The sequence below is a fragment of the Aulonocara stuartgranti genome (assembly GCF_965226115.1).
Source record: "Aulonocara stuartgranti genome assembly, chromosome: 20".
Classification (NCBI taxonomy): domain Eukaryota; kingdom Metazoa; phylum Chordata; class Actinopteri; order Cichliformes; family Cichlidae; genus Aulonocara; species Aulonocara stuartgranti.
The window spans coordinates 5875893-5897573 of NC_138956.1; the positions used below are offsets into that span (position 1 = coordinate 5875893).

Below are 21681 nucleotides of genomic sequence, written 5' to 3' on the forward strand. Positions count from 1 at the left end.
GCAGTAGCATCATGCTCTGGGGCTGTTTTGCCACCAGTGGTAATGGTATGTGGTACAAAGTGAATGTCAAAAATGAAGAAGGAGGATTACCTCCAAAGTTTTCAACTTAATCTCAACAGCTAGATGATCAAAACTTGGAAAAAACAAGAAAATGATCCCAAACTAGTTTTGGAACTGATAAAGTAGGCTAACATTAAACCTCTGGAATCCCCTTTCCAATGCACTGACCACAACCATATTATAAAGTTGTTTACTACTCTCGCTCTGTGTGTGTGTGTGTGTGTGTGTGTGTGTGTGTGTGTGTGTGTGTGTGTGTGTGTGTGTGTGTGTGTGTGTGTCTGGACACCAACCAGTGAACTCTACCAGTTCTGCCATGAACAGTGCTCAGTATTCCGCCAGAGTTATACAAGAAGATGTTGATGGCTACCAAAAGCATCTGGTTTAGGTGCTGCTTGCTAAGAGACATTTAACCAATTATCTATATATTTGAGCCTGCATGTATACTTTTAATCCTATCTGGATTAGAGAAAATCTAAAATAAATGTAAACCTGGGAACCAAATACTTGGTTTTTTTTTTTTTTTTCATTTTATTCATTTAAGATATATGCTGTTCTTGAAAAAAGAACAGTTCATTAAAAGGTCAAAATTACCATGAAATTAATGCCCATCATGAGTGCATTTAAAATTATGACCACAACTGTACCATGCAGACAAGAAAGCTCTCTCTTCTATCATATATTTGCTGACTCTAGGAACTAACAAAGTTTTAAAAAATCAGTGTAAACCCTTAAAAATATCCAATTTTTCAGTACAAATCCTACAAATAAGGTCCGTGTTCACACTGTATGACCTATATCAAATTACTTTCCTATGATTCATTTTGATGTATTTGCTGCAAGACTTGTTTTCTTCTTCCTACCTCCAAACCATCAAAGAAATTTTCCAAACTCTTTTGAGAGCATTTTTTTTTATCACTCATCTACAGACTCTTTAAGAAAACTGTTACAATCAATAGTTAGAAAATCAACACTTTAGGGATACTCTAGGTCTACTGTGCCAAGGTTCATGCAGGTCAGAGTGAGCACAGTGCAGAAAACGTGCTGTTTGTATCTGTGAGCATTAAGGCCTACCTGAAGAAGGTGTGGTGCTCAATGCAGACCTTCCACAATCGCTTCGAGGCCCGATGGTTGGGCAGCTTGAAGCCTATGGTGCTCTCAAACTGTTCATACTGAGTGATGAGGGACATGAGTGGAGGTGGTGAAAGGAGGAGGCGGCGGGGAGGTGAAGAAGAAAAAGAGAGTGAGGGAAGCAAGTGAAGTGGAAGATGGAGGGAGGGCGGCAGGGTGAAATGTGTTTACTCTCCAGCAATGGAAAAATCAGTGTTTTCTGTTTACTCGCCTTGTGTCTCCTGCTACCATGACGGGTAGATTTTCCATCTCTAACCAACCTATAAATTAGTTGTTCATGCACTCAGTCCATCAGACATTCAGTTGTGTGAACAGGGAGGAAAATGCTTTCAGATCAATAGGTTATTAGCAATATAACAGGTCCTTAAACATTGGGAGGAGTCCATTCACAAAAGGAAGCACTTTAGTTCCACACAAAAACACTATGGGGACAGATAAGAATAAAAGTGGTTTTAAACCACAATGATGACCCTCCAGGCAAATTTAAAGTGACAGCTGACTTAAGAGGATACATCTGCAGAACAAAGTGTATGCACAGAATGGACTTGGTATTCACTATGAAGATGTCAAAGTCAGTTTAACTGTGGATATAAAGCACTGCAGATACCCTCAAGGCCAAAGAATGAAGGGAAATCATAATAACTTTAGGGAGTTGAAAAACCAGAGCGAGCATAACGTGACTGCTACACTTGTAAGTAAAATCCTTTATGAAAATGCAAATCCTCCCGACTGGCTAATCACACTCGAAAGTCGAGAAAGAGAGAAGGACAAGAATAAAAACATGACCTATCAGCCAAATCTTTAAGAACGGCATCTCTAAAGTCTATAAATAATGCCTGATAAAATACTCTCTGCAGTTGTCACATGGTGTGCAGCAAGATACATCTCAGAAGTAACACTTTTATCAAACCATGAAATGACTATTTGCGCTGCTTTGGACGAGTCAAGAGAGGCGGTGATATAATTTTAACAACTGTGAAACCATGAAATAGAAATGTGAAGCTAGCTCTTTACCAAACGACTCTTTATTTCACTCGCCTCAGTTCTGGCAAAGTGACAAGGAGCTGCTCTGGTGGGGTTGTGCGTGCAGTACTTGTGAACTCCAGCTCTTCCAAGCAAAATACTAAAGAACAGATAACAAAACGTTTTTTATTAACCTCTCCAGGGCGGATCTTGATGTAAAAGTTGCTTCTCTTATAGGAGATTTTCAGGATTTTTGGCCAGGCGAACCGATTGATCCTGAGGCGGTCACGGTAGATGAGCAGACCGTTGGCACTGACACCGAGCATTATGTCGATTCCCTCTGAATCCTATTAAACAAATTCACAGAGTATCAAAGAGCCAGAAGAAGAGGTACTGACAGATAAAAAAAGACTGAGAAACAATAAAGAGAGCATCCCTGTACCTTAGCGTGGTGCAGGTCAACTCCATACATCGAGAGCTTCTTGGCATTTTCTAGAAAGTTCATCTCTGCTTCTGCTGGACTCATTCCCCTACAGTGCAAATGCCACAACCGATCCTTCACTTCTTATTATTCATATTAATTCCTCAGATCGCAAACAAGAGCATTGAGTTTACTAATGAAGTCATATTTTCTATGACCTGTAGTTATGGTGTAGTTCCATCACTCTCTCCTCAAGCTCGCGCGTCTGGTTGGGGGCAAAGTGGAAATCGCTGACGTAGTCTGGACCATGTTCCTCGGGCTCATAGTCTCCCAGTTCCGCCTGGACTGTGTAGGAGCCCAGAAGGGCGTGCGTGACAAATGAGCATGGGAGACGACCAGACAGGATGTCATCCCTCAGCTGCAGGCACAAATAGTACCTAAAAAAAACAGAGGCAGAGATGCTGGTAATACTTCTCTTCAAGATCTAAGTGTCAGCCTAACTGGAACATCTGAAGGAATCGAGTACTGTAATGAGTCTCAGCCTCAATTCTTTGATAGCAGGCTACTATAGTCCTATTAAACAATTTAGGTCAAAGGTTCAAGAGAAGTTAACAATGACCAGAACACTATTTTTTGAGTGCAGTGGTTGATATAGTTGATGGTTGAGTTGACAAGCAAGCTTAACAGAAGCAGTCAGACCTACCTGGTAATGTCTTCAATGAGCACAGATGGGTCTGGAGGGTAGAACTTGACAGCAAACCCGAAATTCCAGGGACCAACTGTGGACGAAGCCCCAGCAAAGGTTGTTTAGTGAAGGATTTCTGTGCCTCTGCTGTTTTTTGCGCGGACTTGTTCGACTGTGTGTGCGTGTGCATGTGTGTGCATATGTGTGCATGTGTGTACAGTATGCGTGCATCTGCTGCACTTACTCCGGATTTGCTTCTTAATCTCTTTAGAGGGATCCAGCCAATTCTGATAAAGAAAGAAAGAGACAATCCCCTTTGAGAAATTCCATCTCCATATTCATGTTTAAGAGCCCTTTAAAGAACTGGACCTCGCTGATTGCTCTCCCTTTTATAACTCTGTTCCCTTGTTGGATTCAACTGTATTCATGAAACTCGATGAAGGCTTCTGTAAACACAGAAAGCATTAATATTAAGGCTGATAAATGCCAGTTGAATTCAGTTCTGTCTGCTTAATGCCACTAGAGCTTTCATGGTGGACTGCAGACCCTCTGCACTATTTTTCAAAGGCCATACTATCTAATCACATTCTAAAATATTAAAGGCCATGTGTGCCACTTTCAGGCTGTAAGTGGTTAAGCAAAGTTAAAAGGGCAGCCAGAGGTTCACTGCTTTATAACACCTGGAAAAACCATTGAAGCAGGAGTTAAATGGACTAAAGGACTGGCTGACATTTCTTCTGAAGTCAGTGACAAAAACCCAAACAAAACAGTAAATACTCCATAAAAAGCAACCACAAAAAAAACACTTGAAAACTATCCACAAAAAAGCCCAAATTAAACCCCCAAATTAACGGTCACTGTGGTAATGAAAATGTAATTAAATGACATTAAAGCTCAGTATAATAGCTTGACAATAGCAGAAGACTGTGGAGAAACCAGAAATGGGGGGGGGTTTCTATTTAAAGTTAGTCTTTCTATCAAAAATCACCAGCTCAAACTTTAGGAAATAAAGTGTGTAATAAACACCCAGTGTACACGTGCATGTGTGTGTGTATGAAGTCTGCATTTCATTTAACTGCAGCTGCATCTGGCGATCATTACAGAGCTTCAGTTACACATGTAAAACTGTAAAAGTGAATAAATAAACGCACAAGTAAGATGTCCTGCTGTGCCCATCTATGCATATCTGTGTGGGTGGGTGTGTGTTTGTGTGTCTGACCTTGGTGTTGTCTGTGTCCTGGAAAGTCAAGCCAAAGTAGTCCCTCTCCAGCAGGTTCAGATGGCCACACACCATGTCCAACAGAGTCTGGCCCTTGGCAAATTTCTGTTGCGCGCGCGCACACACACACACACACACACACACACACACACACACACACACACACACACACACAAGAACACATAGTAAGTGGGACAGCATAAAGGTGCAGGCCCAAGTTGTATGAGCAGCAAATACTGCAAAAGACAAAAGGAAGAGGATAAATGGTAAATGGCCTGTATTTGTATAGCGCCTTACTAGTCCCTAAAGGCCCCAAAGCGCTTTACACAACCAGTCATGCACCCATTCACACACACATTTACACGTGTGTGTGTGTGTAAAAACAAACAAACAAACACACAAAAGTGTAAAAACACTGTTTTTTTTAAAGATGTGGAAGACTAAGGTGGCATCTGCTGGTTAGAGTTTGAAGAGACAGCTGAACTGGAGGACAAAATTAGATATATGTTTTGCGAGTGTGTTGTGAGTTGCCCAATGTGAGCAATTTGGGGAGCAGACATGTCAGCCATCTCTTGAATATAACAGAACTTGTGGTGCTTAAGGAGCCAAAAAAGTCACAAAAACTAAGTATCAGTATTTCTTTCCAGAAATCATGACCTGGTTACTCTGCAGCCAAAAGCTCCAAAACTGGTGCACCCACGCGCAAACAATATAGACAGATAAATGGCACTACAGGCCAGAGTAAAACACATAAATGTTACTTTGGATCCCATATCATTTGCACATGTTACTGATATGATTGCATCAGGAATCCTTTACTGCACAGCCCAACTTGTTCTCCAATCAATATCTAAACTACGATTCAGAAAGTGTAAGCAAAATGTACAATCTGTAAAACTGTAATGAGACATTTGTGATTCTAAAAAAGATAAGCACTTGAGAATCTGTTAAAAGTAGATATCATTTAATGCAACATCTTTGTCCTTGTTTCATTACACTAAGGAGTCACTTTGGTCAGCCTTGTGTGTTTTTAAAGTGCTATATAAATAAACGATGATGATGATAATGATAAGGAGTCTGAATTATCAGTGACATAAAATCCACCCCAACTGTGGTCTGAGAGACGCTCCCTGCCTGTCCTCCCCTCTGCTGAGTGGGAGGAGCTCCTGTATAGTCTTTATGCCTTTATAAGGGAAGGAAGAGCGTTTCACATCAGTGGCGTTACACCAGACCACACCTATTTTCTATCCAGCCCTTCGGGGCTGAAATCAGGGCCTCTGCGGGTTGCACAGACGGCCTTGGCAAAAACGCCTTTTTCACACACATGCACGGACATGTGCACACATACACACACTAACGAATGCACAAACACACACCAGCTTCATCTCCTAGGGAAACCTGGCTCCTAAAGCAACCAAGCAGCTGTTACCATGGAAACAGAAGTAATAGCGCGGGTGCCCTCACACGTTCTCTATCTCTGGTTACTACAAGGCCACCACGAACCTTAGCTCGGCTCTTGTGAAAAAAACTGGCAGTGCCATCAGGCCAACTTTTAAAAAATTAAGAAGGGGAATGAATTAACCATTGGAAGCTAATCTGCCTCTCTGCCAGTCAAATAAATAATAATTTAGATCTTGCTGCACTGAGGCTGCCATGGCTGAAGCAGAAAGAATAATGCTGATTGTAGCACCAAGGATTGACGTACACACGATGTAGTTATAGAACAGGGTTTATTCTGGTCTTGGCAACCCGTAAGAACTGCTCACGGACAAACAATAAACAAAACATCACATTAAAATGTGCTCTTTTACTTAGTGCCAATCAATCAAAAGTCCTTAATTACAGAAAATAAAACATTTAAAACACACAAACCTAGGAGGTGCTAAATAGTCCTTTATGGCCTTATTGCCTTATCCTCCATTTTCTTTCTCAATTATTTCTACTCTTTGAACGATATTTTCTCCATGTGTGGAGCTAACTGTGAACTGCAGCATGCAGACACCATGTGCGCTAGCAAAAGAAAAAGTGTCTAGGAGGAGACCCAAACAGCAAAACTGTACCCTACACAGTTCACCACCAGAGGGTGCAAAAGAACAAAATCCAGACATACAGCTTAACAAACATCAAATGCAAAAGACCGTCACACTCCCACCAATCACTTGTGATTTTAAAGAATAAAGTATTGCCTATGAACTAACGAACGGCTTTTGAATGAACTATCATGAATTATCCTTTAAGCAGAGTGCGGTGGAGAATCTTCTTCCGCTTCCATCAGAATGACTGTTTTCTGAATGGGTCTTTCCAGGTGCACAGGTTTGGAGGTACGTTTTCCTGCTCTATCCAGGGTTGGATCACTCAGCAGCAATTTCACCTTCCTCACTTTTCCATCCTTTCCAGGATACACTTCATTGATCCTTGCCAACTTCTACTGGTTGCGTGGAGTTATCTCATCCTTCAGGAGGACACCATCATTGATCTTAGCATTTCTGTGCTCTTTGGTCCACTTCTGTCTGCCTTGAAGATTTAACAAATACTCCTTTTTCCACCTTGTCCAGAAAGTGTTGGCAAGTAATTGAACACGACACCATCTCTTATGGAGATAAAGATCCTCTTTCACAAACCTTCCTGGAGGTGGAGAGATGATTGTGGACTTTATGGTTAGTATGTGATTCGGCGTTAAAGGTTCTGGGTTTGATGGATCACATAGTTGGTCAGTAGTCAATGGTCTGCTATTAATCACTGCCATGACTTCATACAGGAATGTCCTCAAAGAGGAGCTGTCGAGTTGTTTGGCTGATTGTTCCAGAATGGACATGAGAACACTTCTTATGGGGCGAATTTGTCTTTCCCAGACACCACCCATGTGACTAGATGCTGGGGTGTTCATGAGAAACTCGCAGTCCAGTTTCCCTAGCTTGGCTTGATCTATTTCCTTAAATGCTCCAATAAACTCATTTCTAGTGCCGACAAAATTCGTGCCTGGATCGCATCTTATCTGGTGAACTGTACCTCTGATGGCTATGAATGCACGTAAGGAGTTGATGAGGGAATCTGTAGAGAGATCGTCAAGCATTTCAAGATGCACTGCTCTGGAGCACATGCAAGTGATTAGCAAACCATAACGCTTTATCTCCTTGCGGCCTTCTTTGACATAAAAAGGACCAAAGCAGTCCATCCCACAGTAGGTGAATGGTGGTGTGGTCTCCACCCGATCCTCTGGGAGGTCTGCCATCTTCTGCTGCTCTGTGCGCCTTCTGAACCTTCTGCATTTTACACATTTATAGATGTAAGATGACACAATCTTGCTGCATCCAAGAATCCAGAATCTTTTAGCTCAAAGTTCATTCATGGTGATCCCTCGTCCTTGATGGTATGTCTTCTTGTGATAATGTTTGACCAGTAATGCCGACACGTGACTGCCTCTTGGCAGGATCGCAGGATGCTTGACATTGGGGTGCAAAGCTGCATGTGTTAAGCGTCCGCCTACCCGAAGAATGCCTTGGTCATCAAGAAATTGACATAACTTGTTTAACTTGTTAACCTTGTCTTTCATCTGCATCACATCATGGTGTTGCAAGGTTTTTATTTGCTGAGCAAAGGCTGTTTCTTGAACCATCTCTATGATTGTTAACTCTGCTTCCTTTCTCTCTTGTAGGCTACTGATGTCGTGTGATCTATTCTTGTGATCCTTTGCTCCTTTCACATACCGCTTGAGTCTAGCAATTGCCTTAATCATTCTCAACCAGTTGGAAAACTTGTGTAGGCGATCTAACAAGGACCTTTGTTCCTCCACTTGTATCTTGTGGACTTGAACCTTCTTAACCTCCAGGTCACTGGTTGATAACTCTCCCACCTTAATTTCACGGTTTGCAACAAACACATGAAATCTTCTGGCTTCATTGCTGAGGTATCAGAGTACCACCTTCGAGTCAGTCCAATACCTTTCTTCTGAAATTTCCATTTCCAATTCCTTTTTCAGCATGTCACCAGTGCGCACAGCAACAACGGCCGCCGACAACTCAAGCCGAGGTATAGTTGTGACTTTGGTTGGTGGAACTCTTGAGCTTCCCATCACCAATGAGCAGTGGACTTCACCAGTTGTGCTTACTGCTCTGAGGTAAGTGCACATTCCATATCCAGATGCATTTGCATCAGAAAAATGATGAAGTTTGTAGTGCTGTGCCTTGAAGTTCGAAGGAATGTAGCATCTGTGAACCTTTATGTCTGCAAGGTTTCCCAGGTCACGCAACCAAGACTCCCACTGAGGTCGAAGTCTGTCAGGTAAGTTATCATCTAAGCTGAGTTTATCTCGACACATTTGTTGCAAGATCTGCTTTCCCAGCAGAATGAAAGGTGACACAAACCCAAGTGGATCGAACACAGAGGCGACTGTGGCCAATACTCCTCTTCTGGTGAGTGGTTTTTCCTTAACAACTACTCTGAACTGAAATTGATCTGATGCCACACACCATTGTACACCAAGTGCTCTTTCCATATGTACTTCACAGAGTGCCACATCTAGATCTTTGGGAGCTGCAGCGCATTCTTCCTTCGGAAGCGAAGCTAGAACTTGGGTGCTGTTTGAGATGAACTTGTGCAACCAAAGTTTGCCCATGCTGCAGAGTTTGCGTGCTTCATTAACCAGCTGTATTGCCTGATCTTCAGTGTCAACACTTGCTAGTCCGTCATCAACATAGAAGTTGGTTTTGATGAGCTTGATGGTTTCTTCATCAAAACTTCCTTCCCCTTCAGCTGCAAGATGCTTGAGGCCATAGTTGGCGCAACCTGGAGATGCTGCTCCAAATAGGTGTACCTTCATCCTGTAGACAGTGAATGGAGTTTCAAGGTCACCGTTCTCCCACCACAAGAACCGTAGGTAATCTTGGTCGCAAGCATGCACATGAAATTGGTGGAACATGCGTTCGATGTCACACATGAAAGCCACTGGGCCGCTTCGGAAGCGACACAAGACTCCGAGCAAGGTGTTTGTTAGCTCTGGACCAGTCAGGAGATGGTCATTTAGTGAAGTGCCTTGGAACCTGGCAGAGGCATCAAAGACAACACGAATCATTCCGGGTTTTTGTGGATGATACACACCATGGTGTGGGATGTACCAAACTGGTGTCTTGTCAATATCTTGCTCTGGGACTTTTTCAGGATCTCCATGGGCTAGGATCTCATCCATGAATTTCTTATAGTCCATGTAGTACTGCTTGTTACTCTTGAGCCTTTTTTCTAAACATTTGAGGCGATGAATAGCACATGCCTTGTTGTTCGGCAGGTTCAGCCTTTAACTCTTGAATGGGAGTGGCATTTCAAAATGACCATCCTCCTTGAGCCTAATGCCGGTCTTCATCTTTGTTAGAAATTTGAGATCTTCTTGAGAGACCTTTGTGTCTTCTGGTGCTTTCTCAACAAAATCAGACTCCAACATCTTTAGGACCTCTGTGGGAGAGATCATTTCCTTTATTTAAGTTCTGTAGACATAGTGAACCTTGTTAGTGAGGTTTGAAGAAGGCTGAATGTCAGGCACCACTTGCTTCACAATGACTTGGTGACTTATTCCGAAGGCATCTCCATAATCGAAACATGGGTTGCCATAACCCACAATACACCATCCCAGATCAGTTCTTTGGGCGGACGGCTGGTTTTCCCTTCCAGACACAACCTCACGAGGAACAAGTGCTTGGGGGCAGTTGTACCCAATCAGCAGACCAACATCACAGCTTTGTAGTGGAGCGATCTCACTTGCAATGCATTCAAGATGAGGCCATACCTTAGCTGTTGTAGGCGATGGAATGTGATCTCGGTTTGCGGGAATAAAGTCTCTGGAATATGTTACTGGTAGGGAAATGGTCTTATTTGAGTAGAACCCTCTGACTTGTAGACCTGCGAGCTTGCGACAGGCCACAACTGTGTTTCTTGAAGACATGGTAGTGAGCTTTAGCTGAGTCGATTCACCTTTGATATGCAGAGCTTGTGCCGTTTCTTCAAGAATAAAGGTTGTATCGCTCTGTGTATCAAGGAGCACGTACACAAGAATTTCATGCTCTGGCTCACCTTTGATTGACACCCGTACTGGAATAATGGAAGATGTGTGAGTGTCGTCGACATTCTGCGTGACTCTGTTAGAAGTTGCTTCACTTGTTGTTGGTGTGACACTGTTGTCTTGTGAGACATCCGAGTTCGTTTGTCTTGTCCTGTCACTGTTCTTGGTTTGATTTCTCCTTGTTTTCTCTTCCTTAGTGCGATTGTCATGAAGACATGTTGGATGTCTTTTATTACATGTGTCACAGGTTTCTCTGCTTTCACAATCCTTGGAGCGATGACCAGAGTTCAGACAGCCAAAACACAACTTCTTGTCTTGAGCAAACTTTAGTCTCTCAACAATGCTCACATTTATGAACCTTCTACACTTAAGTAGGCTGTGACCCGACCTTTCACAGTACATGCAACTAGCACTAACAGTCCTTTCATTTGAGTTAGTTGCTAGCACCTTTGCTCCATTGCCTCTGTTCCTTGTTGTTTTTGCCCCTTCAGTTTCACTTGGCTTCAGAGCAAAGAGAGAATTTATGGGATTACAGGCAATTATGGCTTCCCGTGAGATGAAATCTACAAATTGGCTGAAGCTTGGAAAGGTGTGAGTCTCTTCTTGCACTTCTGTAACCTTTCTGTTCCACCTTGAAGTCAGCCAATCTGGAAGTTTTGCAAGCATTTTTTGGTTTTCATTGCAGTCATTGAGCACTTCAAGCCCCGTCATTTGTGACATGGCTGTCTTACAGCAGCAAAGGAAGTCAGCAAATGCTTGAAGTTCCATACTGCCTTTAGAGCTTGTCTTAGGCCATGCGTCAAGTTTGTCTCTGAAGGCCTTTGCTATGAGGAAGGGATTGCCATACCTCTCTTCGAGAACTGTATAGTATGCAGACTCTGTGCCAAGCGGGAAGTAGCCTTCTATTGCCTTCCTTGCAGGTCCACTTATACATTTCCTCAGGTAATAAGTCTTCTCTTCAACTGGTATATTTTTCCTGTCGATCAGAGTCTGAAAGGAAATTTTCCAATCATTATATCTGATAGGGTCGCCGCTGAATATTGTTGGCTCTGGTACCGGAAGACGACTTGCATTAAGAAACACTTCCCTCCCCATCTCCAGCTGCCTCCCTCTTCCCGCTCCTCCACAACCACCCACACATGCAGGGCCTTGGAGTGGGGGTATGTCACCAGGGTGCAGAGGAGGCTACCCCCCCCCGTCCCCTTCTGGCTGCCTCTGCCTCAATTTTATCCCACAACTTAGACATTCACATTATTCACACTCTCATTACACATACATATAGGATCTTGGGGGTGGGCACAATCACGGAGTCCAAATTACCATCAGGGTGTATACCTCACCCCTGACGTCGTTGCCCACCTCTCAATTTTAAATACACTTAGTCATTGAGGGCTAGCAGGAGGGACTATGCGCTTACCTGCTGCTCCTTGGCAGGTAGCTCCATGCCCTCCTGGGTTTTAATTGCACCTTAGAACACATATGCATCAACACTACAATGAGCGGGTGGAGGGAGGTTTGGAGTCTTCTCCCACCCCCATTCTCTGCGGCCTGCTGGAGCGGGAGGGCTAGTAGGAGGAGTTGGCCGTCCGACTGCGGTCTGGGGTGTGGGGCCTCCCTGCTGCTGCGGAGTCGGGGTGGTCTGCCTCTCCCCACCGCAGGGAAAAGGGTAACACCACCTGGGTCTGGGTGCAATTCCCCCCTCCAGGGGCAAGGGTACCTAGACCCGGTTTGTAGAGTACGCTTGGGGAGTGTGATTGTGTGTACAGCGTCTCTTTATGTCTGTCTCCACGTTGGTTGAGTGTGGAGTGAGTGCATATGAGAGCATGAGGGTGGGAATGGATGTTTGTGTCTGTGTGTGCCTGTATGTCTGTGTCTATATGTCAGGTTGGGTATCAGACGCCACCTCTCTGGGGACACCTCAGGCCCTCCAAGGTTTGGAGGCCTATCTCCACCCACCACCACTTCCCCTGCCGGTGGCGGACTCCCTCAGGTGTCGGTGTGTTGGTGGTTCTTTGTGTCTGGGGGTGGGCGTCCGGGTACACACCGGCTCACTCCTTGGCGGCCGCTTGTCGGGGCCTGGGGCCTGGGGCTCGCTCGGGCCCCTTTGGAGGTGGGGTGCCCCCGGCCTCTCGGCCTGGGGCTCGGTCACTCAGGCACAGCTGGGGGCCGGCGGAGCTCACGGGCGCGTCACTGCAACTCCCCCTGACTTCTGCTCCGCGGCTGCTGGGCGAGCCCTCATCTGGGACTCTCCTCAGCTCTTACTGGGACAGTGGCGCGGCTGCCCCTCTGTTGGTCTTCCATGGTCTCTTGTGTTCTGGGGGCCTCTGGATGTCTGGAGTTTTGATCTCCTCCATACCCGCTTCACACCCTGGAGGACGGGGCTGTGGCCCCCCCACACTCCCTAGCAGATCATTACATGGAGAAACCTTCGGAATGCAAGCATGCTGATCCACACAGGTATGCACACATGGGTATTCACAGACGCGGACTAAAGCTTTCTTGGCTGCTGCCTCAAAGCACACTGTGCGCTGTCTATCTTGCGTGCTGCACAATATCGTTTATTATTTAGTAAATATTGATATCTATGACTAGCTAGTTTATTGTGATGGTGCTTTGTTTTCTCTATTATTATGTTGCTCTTTGTTGTTTGCTGTCTCCTCTGTTTGTTTTTTTTGTTTGTTTTTTTTTTTTCTCCATACAGGTGACCCAGGAGTTTTTTTTTTTTTTCTCTCTCTTCCCCCCCCCTTCTCACCGTCTCTTCTCCCCTTTGGTTTTCTTTCTTTCTCTCCCCCTCTTTCTCTCATTCATTCCCCCTGTCCTATTTATTAAAAAAAAAAAAAAGACAAAGGATGAACTGAAGCTCTGCCATCACGTAATGTCGCATACTGCTGTTTCTGATGTCATTTAGAAAAAAAAAAAAAAAAAAAAAAAAGAAACACTGCAAATGCTTTGACCAGATATTCTGTGCTCACTTCTCGTTGCGGTGTCACATTTTGTGGCGAGGAACACCGTTTCATATGCTGGTCATTGTTTTCAGACTTGACTTCACTTTTCTTGTCAGATCTGTGGTGAAGTAGGTTGTATATTTCTTCATCTGAACATTCACTTTGTTCATACACCCGCTGTCGAGCCTTTGCTGCATTCAGCTTTTTTACAGTCTCAAGTCGCTCTACTTCTCTGCGCTTAGCTTCAAGAGCCTTTTGTCTTTGTGCTATTTCTGTTTCTTGCCTTTGAATTTCCTTCGTATGGATTTCTTCCTTAACAAAACATCAAATGCAAAAGACCGTTACACTGATTAACAGGCAGAGGGTGCTGTCAGTGAGATTTATTTATTTATTTATTTTTTGGGGGGGGGGGATAGAGGGGCGGCGGCTAGTGCATATATTTGATTTCCCAACAAAATGAAATTGCGACACCTCAGGTGGTCCCCCCAAGCATGGCGATCAATTCAGATGCTCTTGATGAGATTTTGTTGTCGTTCCAATTGGATCCAATCACATCTCTGTAGCTAGTTCTGTGGCCTTTCTGTGTTAGCAGCCATTTAGCTTAATCCTAGAGATCCCCTTTGCTGATTGCTTCACCCATGCAAACAGCACGAAGAGCAACATGTTTGGGTGAATGGGTTAATGGCTGGCAAGGAGAAAGAAAATCCATTGAACTGTGGAATCAAAAAGCTGAAGGGAAATGGTAAAGATGTGGCCAGAGTTGGTATAGCTTCAGCTATCGCTACTGATTTTTACAACGCTCTGTTTGTTTTCTGTCTTAAGAAGAATAGACTTTTCCAGTAAAACACCACTACCATTTATTAGCATAAAATGACATTTAAAATTATGTGTGGTTCTAAGAAATGGCAAATAGATGCTCTATTAATGTGATTTTCAGTATTGTAGTGCAAAATTTGTGCCAACAAAGGTCATGAAATCAACTGGCAGAACAGTAAAAGAGAAGTTAATGTAACAGCCTCACAGGAAAAACATGTTACTATAGCTTTTTTATTTGTCATGTAAAACAAAGTTTTTATAACACAGTCATTTAAAGTGTATACTTAATGTTAAGCGAGCAGCATGGCAGTGCGCTGGTAGTCCATAGGTGCTGCAGAGAGCTTTTGTTGTAGCTGTGTGCTATCATTAGTGGGCAGTGGTGAAAATATGTGGACCATGCGTTCCCCATATGTGGAATAGTCTTCTAATCAGGTGAAACTTCTGTGAGCTGAAGTGAAACTGAGTGTTGAAAGTAAGGAACGTGTCTACTCCAGTCACGGTTTCACAGGGAAACATAAAAAAAAATAAAATAAAAAAAACTTTTATGTATTTTCCATGCTTCCTTCTCTTGATGGTACACTTCACTGTCATTCCCTTTTATTTTCCACACAACTTTTTACCCAGTCAGCATTCTGCTTAAGCATGGTGTCATTGCCATGGGGCTACATGCTCTGTGCTAAATTTCCTTTGTAGAGCTTTACAAACAGACACCAGCTCTTAACTATATATTGTGCATTATGCAATTGATGGGCGACTGATGGGTAGAGGCTAACACAAGTGACTAAATAACTAGGTTTCACCTCAGCTAACGCCAGTCAGTGTATCCAATCAGTCCAAATTTTCTGATAAATAGCGTGGTTGCTGTGTGGCTAATAGTACTAACAGCCGATGCAAGGCATCATAGATTCTCAGGTTTTGATTAGTGTTGTATTTTACTGCTTGGGTTGTCGGCTGTTTCCACGTTATAACCACTAGCAAATCTACAGTAATAACTAAACACTTTGTGTGGGCATTAGCTAAAAGTTACAACTTAATATCATGTTAGCAAAAAAATGATTTGTGCAGTATGTGCACCATTAATCAATATTTTCCTACTATCAACTAACTACTCCCTTCCATCTGCCATGTTTTTCTGTATGACTCACTTCTCAGAGTTTTCTAATCTTGTTTTTCTTACTTGAGTGGGCATTCGCATGAATTTTCCCATTTGGATGCTCATTTTTCCAACTATTCCAGTGGAAGTGTTTTCGTGCCGCACAGCCAAGATTATAAAACTGTTTGAAAAGTGCCAAATATTATAAAAAGTAATTTTTGCACCTTAAGATCCTGGAAGGAGGGTGGAGTGAGTGCAACAAAATAATATAGATTGAAAGTATTTGAAAGTCTTTCAAGTTCAAGCAAGTGGTAAAACACTGCGGGTTACTACAAAGTCACACATGTGTGACACAGACTTCTCTTTTCTCCCCCACAAGGTATGAACAAAAACTGCTAAAGACAGGATTCAGACATTTTTTCAGCTCCATCACGAATACAGATAATCATTTCCAGTTCTCTGGTTATGCACCCTTATAGAGCACTTCAGTGAAAACATCACTCGCCAACTTTCTCTTACTGCATTCTGTGGTCCCCCCACATTATATCGCACTGAAATTGCTCTAACAATCACCAAGGAATCTATACGGCTGAACTGGGAAGCAAAGAGCACAATTAAATATTATTCATCCATTTCCTTCCACTTATCCAATTTCAGTTTGGGGGGAGGCTGGAGATTATTCCAGATGTCATAGGTCGAGTCCATCCTAAACAGGCCACTTGTGCATATCTATCTATTTTACCATCATCAGTTAACATAACATGTTTGTCTTTGGCAGGAAGGCAAAGAAACCGGAGTACTCTGAGTGAACCAATGCAGGCACAGAGAGAACACAAGCAAGATTTTTTTTTTGCTTACATACAGAAAAGTCTTTAACCAGCCTCGAACCCAGGATCTTCTCTTTGTGAGGAAACAGTGTATCTGCTGCACCATCACGCTGCCAGCAGTTATGTAACCTAATTCAGCATGTAACATTTTGTTGTAACAAACACATGTACACAATTCTTGTTTGTGAATATAACAGCTTATTTGAACAAATATCACATGTGAGAACTTTCAAACATGCAAAGTGAATTTCCACAATTCACCCTCAACCTTACTGCCAAAATATACAAAATATTATATAGTAATTATTTTTTAACTTTAATTGTTATTTTTATTAGGCCCTCAGATGGGTCAGTGATTGTCAGCAACATTAATTTTCATGCATTTTTATTTTTTGTACAGTGTCAGATTTTTTTTTTTTTTCAAAAATTGATATTTGAGGTCCTACCTCCCAAAAATGCCACCTTCTCACAATACTTTAAAAGTATTATATAGTAATATTTTTTCCCACTTTAACCTGCTGAGACTTGAATTTTTTCATGGCATGCATTTTTAATTTCTCTTTGCTATTTGGGCTGATTGGGACCTGAATGTAAGAACAAAGAATTATCTTTTTACCTGATGTAGTTTCTGAGAAGAAGATATCAGGCCTTTGCAGAGCAAAATTTAGTATTGTGGTCTAGACAACCCACAATGTGATGTCCACATATGTGGATGCCAGGTCGTAGGAGGTTAAATCACACAGTTGTTTAAGACTACTTCAGCCGGAAATATAAATAGCAACTATTAATTATAGTTTTTAGATTATACTCCTTTTAAAGAAGAGGGTCTCCAGCTGAGATACAGGAGAAGGTGCAAATGGACAGACTGTGGTCTTTGCATATAGGTTTCCCACATGGTGCTGTCAGCACTTCTCTTTCTAACCATGCAAAAGTCACACTGCCTTAACATTGCAGCACCCTGCAGATTTGAACTGATTCCTTTTTTAGCCTGTAAATACCATCCAAAGTTTCTACCTCTGAAGCCTCCTCGATGTCAGCCTCAGAGTCCTCAGAAGAGGATGAGGTGCCATCTTCACACTCATAGTGCACGATCACTTCCAGAGCCTCCTGTGTGCTGTAAAGTCTACCCATCTCTAAAATGACTGTTCCTGCACTACTGCTCATACTTCTAAGCAAGGCTGCTGTGCAGCTGCATAAATTACCTGAGCAAGAACCAAAGTAAAGTCCAATTTTGTTTTGGTTCTTGCTGCTGTGATATCTTTGAAGCTCTGAAAGGTTACTCATCATTTACTGTTACTGAATTAGTTAATAATGCAGAGTGTGGTAAGAGAAAAGGTGGATGTGGGTGACATCCACCCACAGTTCACTCCAACCTGTCTAGAAGAGCAAGTGAGGGGCTGTGTCATGCTGCATGTTAGAAGAAACGATGGAGAATACACTGCAGATGAGCTTTCAGCTTTCCTAAAGGGGGCAGAGCTTGATCCTACTGTCATGAATATTTTATTTGGTTTGACCGAGTCAACCACATGAACCTCACATTCATGAGCTGATGGTTCTTTTTGGAGTTGCTCTTTTCCGAAAACTCTGAACTATAGGTGTACAGTTTATACCAGACGTTTCTGAAGTTAGAAACGTCTGGTTCACCCCCAACCGGCCACCCCTCCCTGAGACCAAAGCACTTGCTCATAGGAGGTCATATTATGTTGGGGGGTTTTGTGTTTTCTTTGTGTTATTGTATGGTCTTTACCTTATGATACAGGCAGCCTTGAGGCTACTGTTGTTGTGATTTGGCGTTATAAAAAATTGAATTGAATTGAAGTGATTTGGATGAGAGTTTAGTTTTGCTAATGTGAACAAGAACTACATTTCTACAGTGGAAGTATGGGATAATTGAATGGAAGACTTTTTAAAAATATTGCAGTCATTCAGATAATGCAAAAACAAGGCAAATCTGAGCAGCATGAGCTCTTGAAATGTCAGCAGAGACTGCACCGAGTACAGGAAAGCAATCCCTGAGCAGCTTTTCAAACTCACAATCTCATGCAGTTGACCGTGAAAATTAACAGTATTTGTTGGGTTGGAACAGCAGAGAGTATTCTGTATAGCGGAATTTTAAGTGGTTAAAATCTGAGTAAAACTGGATTTTTATTCCAAAACCTAGCTGTTTGAGATGGCTTTGAGATCTTGAAGGCAGTGAAGTGTTATAAGCGGGTGGTGGAGTTCTTGCTTTAATAGTACAGCTTTGGTTAAAGCAGAACTATATAACTGAGCTTAGTCAACATCACTATGAATAGGAAGTTAAAATTGCTTCCCTTTTATTTCTCTGTTTTTTTTATTTTTTATTATCACGGTCGGTTTGCTTGGTGGACATCGTGACTCTAATTACAGAAGAAGTCTCCCAGCATTCATCATTCTGTCCCTGTTTGCCTTTTATGCACCGCTAACACACAGATACACACACTCCTATCCATATAACAATACAACCAGCACCCTCAGTATCTATCTCCTCTCCATCTTTTTTATACACTTCCCACCCCACTCTTCATCTTTTCCTCCTCCTCTTTCCTTCTCCCATTCCATTTTCTCCCCGGTCAAACATAAGAGCGCTCATTTGTCACCTGCATGGATTTCCTGTCAAAGCCCACTACCTCTAGTGTCACAGCCCAGATGACCTGAAGAAATGTGTGTGTGTGCGTATGCATGCACGTAACTAAGACAGAAGGAAAGATGGACGGGTTAAGCTGGAGTTAAATCTATGTGTGCGTGTGCCACACCGGGATTTCTGACAGATTTCTCTGCTCGTTGGCTCTCTTAAGTAAAATATGTGAGGTCAGGTGGGAGGCAGTAAGCTTTAAAAGGAATGCAGTTGACATGACTGAGGGTGACAGGAACCTCGTTCCCAGCCGCAACACACTCGATCAGCAGCAGGTGCCAGTGGGGCTCCAAACAGCTTTGTGATTCCTGCCCAGGGTTTCCCGCTGGTGTAAAACACCTCCTCTGACACCCTTCAGAAGTCAGTTTAGTCAGTGAGCAGATTAATTTTCTGCAACACTTGATCATGACTAGCATGTGAAATTCAAATAGATGGGGATCCACTGAGTTAGAATCATCTATTTACCAACACATAAGGCTACTGAGTCACGATTTATGGAAGCCTTGTCCCCCACAATGCGGAGCTTGTCTCACCTCCATCCATCCGTCTCCTCCTTCTCTCAGCGAGAATAGCAACAGTGCTGCATTTCCTGACTCAGTAGCACGTATTACCAAGGGAGACTAAATCCTATGGAGGTGTAACGTAGTATGGTCTGCTGAGTCAAGAGCTCTTTTTCAACACTAGCTTTTTAAATATATATAAAAATATAATTTGCACAGCAAAAATCACGCATGCACGTGTGTTTTCAAGCACGGCAAAACAGCCACACTGCATGTCAACGGCGCTGCAAAGCAACCTTTTAAAATGGCGTTTTTCTGATCCGTTTTCTGCATATTTTGAAGAATTACTGCTGGTGAAACACATACTTAAGAGTTTAGGAAGGAAGCAGTGTCTTTCACTGTGAAGGTGAAAAGATGAGTTTAAAAGATAATAACTTTGTACCTATCAAATAATACCTGAGAGCACCGCAACAGCAAGGTCATATGTAGCAGTAAATAGCCCATCAAAGTAAAGTACGCTGGACTTAAGTAAAATAGAAAGAATTTAGAGTAGAGAGGAGGGTGGGAGCATTTTCATTTGTGATAATCACCAATAAGCAAAAATGGCAGAAATGAAATAACAGGAGTGTGATACATTCCAGTAGAGCAAGGTCACTACTATTAAGGGCAGGTATGAGAACCCTCTTTGCTACTATGACAAATCTGCATTAAGAGTCAACAACAACAGCTTAGCCAATCGTTGCATTTGAAGGCAGACTGTGTAGTCAGACAGTCAGACTGCTACGCTGTATGTTAAAGCAAGGACAACATCAGATAATGTCATTACCAATCTCGTTATCTCTTCCTACAAATCTGATGCTTTTAGTTGATCTGTTCCATAAAGGAAAGGCTGAGTCATTTGTAAGTGAGATGCTTCATGTGCGTCTTGATTTTTTTCCACCGTGTTTTTGTTCATTACTAAATTATTGTTTTGCTTCTATTGATACACCAACCAAAGCTGAGTAAAGAAAGATTTTTACCATTTAGGCTTCTTTTTAATTTGATTTGCTTGGTTTTTCTCCCCCTGATGTATCATTTTCTTCTCAGTAATAAAAATTAAGTAGCATACCTCAACTGCGGTTTCATAGTCAGAGCCGTCAAGTAGGGTGACTTTGACAGGGACAGTCTTGGGCCGCTTGGAGCTTTTCTGGGGGGATTTGGAGGCTTTGCTGGGGGTCTTCTCTGAGTTATCGTCCATATCCCCCTGGTCCTCTGGAACCTGGGAGAGGGAGAATCCTATCTCTCAGTGAGTGAGCTTAAAATTTGCATTTTGTCTTTTATTTAACTGTTTGAATTTTTAGTCTTGCCCTTAAAAAAAGACTTAAATTATTTGATCATATGAGGCAGTCATCAAATGCATGTCGTGTGAGCCGCTGCTCTAAGATGTTAAGTTAGTGGCACGGGCAGGATGGGCTCACTGCCTTGCATATCAACGAGAAAGCCGGAAGGCCCCTGAGTGATTGAGAGGCTTGAATAAAATGATCTACAGCTGTGCTCCCACCTGATTGGTTCTCCTGGCGTCACCCTCCATCGCAGTCTTCATTTCCCCAGCCAAAGCCTTCTCTGTTGTCATAGAAATGGATTACAGTCCTGCAACCACACATAAACATGTTCTGTCAACATCAAATCTCTTCATGCTCCAAAAACTAGTGTGAAGTGTTCACTGCTATTAAAAGCCCAAACTGCCTATAGAGTCCTGATGGATTTCACTCATGACATGTAAGCAAAACTGCACAGAGCATTCTGAATCTTCACTTAAGCTGGACTTTGGTGTAATGAACAACCACAGGCATCCATTTCAACTTCCTGTGCAGCTGACAGCTACTATGTTTGGTATCTTTAATTATCCTTTACGGCTGCAGAGAATGACCATTGTTTTTAATGTGTATGGTTATTGGATTGTGTGCAGAGAGATCTTGACGGGGAGGAGAAAAAATAAAAAAGGGGCAGCTCAGTCAGTGCTGGCTCACAGCCTCCCACAGGAGCACTCTGCATGAAGAGCGTTTGGCTTCAGGACGCTCCTTCTCATGCTAGCAAAGGAGATAGCATAAATTACATCAACCAGAGAGTCCCGCAGCAACACACAGGACAACAGACACACTGTGATAGGAGAATGAGAAAGAAAATAAGGTGAAAGGAGGGAAAGAGGACACTGATATCGGTCTGACGATGAGACAGGACAAAGTAGCAAAGAAAAAAGGTTATGAGGCAAAAGAGACCAGAAAGAGGAAAAGAGATAAGTTAACATACAAGACTGCTGCTACAATATCCGGGAGAGCTACA

At 42.8% G+C, this 21681-nt stretch overlaps 1 protein-coding gene across 5 annotated transcripts in view; it reads right to left on the reverse strand.

Moving 5' to 3' along the window:
* The window catches only part of LOC309697921 (band 4.1-like protein 1), a 49648-nt gene that overhangs the window by 12986 nt on the left and 14981 nt on the right, over positions 1-21681 (reverse strand). For all 5 annotated transcript variants that reach the window (XM_082520136.1, XM_082520134.1, XM_082520135.1 and 2 more), the window contains exons 2-10: positions 20900-20988; positions 20468-20617; positions 4477-4581; positions 3502-3544; positions 3276-3351; positions 2791-3009; positions 2594-2681; positions 2346-2498; positions 1132-1229 (exon numbers count right to left, since the gene is read on the reverse strand). In XM_082520136.1, the coding sequence (XP_082376262.1) occupies positions 1132-1229; positions 2346-2498; positions 2594-2681; positions 2791-3009; positions 3276-3351; positions 3502-3544; positions 4477-4581; positions 20468-20617; positions 20900-20971 (1004 nt within the window). In that variant the 5' untranslated portion in view covers positions 20972-20988. The remainder of the gene's footprint in view (positions 1-1131; positions 1230-2345; positions 2499-2593; positions 2682-2790; positions 3010-3275; positions 3352-3501; positions 3545-4476; positions 4582-20467; positions 20618-20899; positions 20989-21681) is intronic.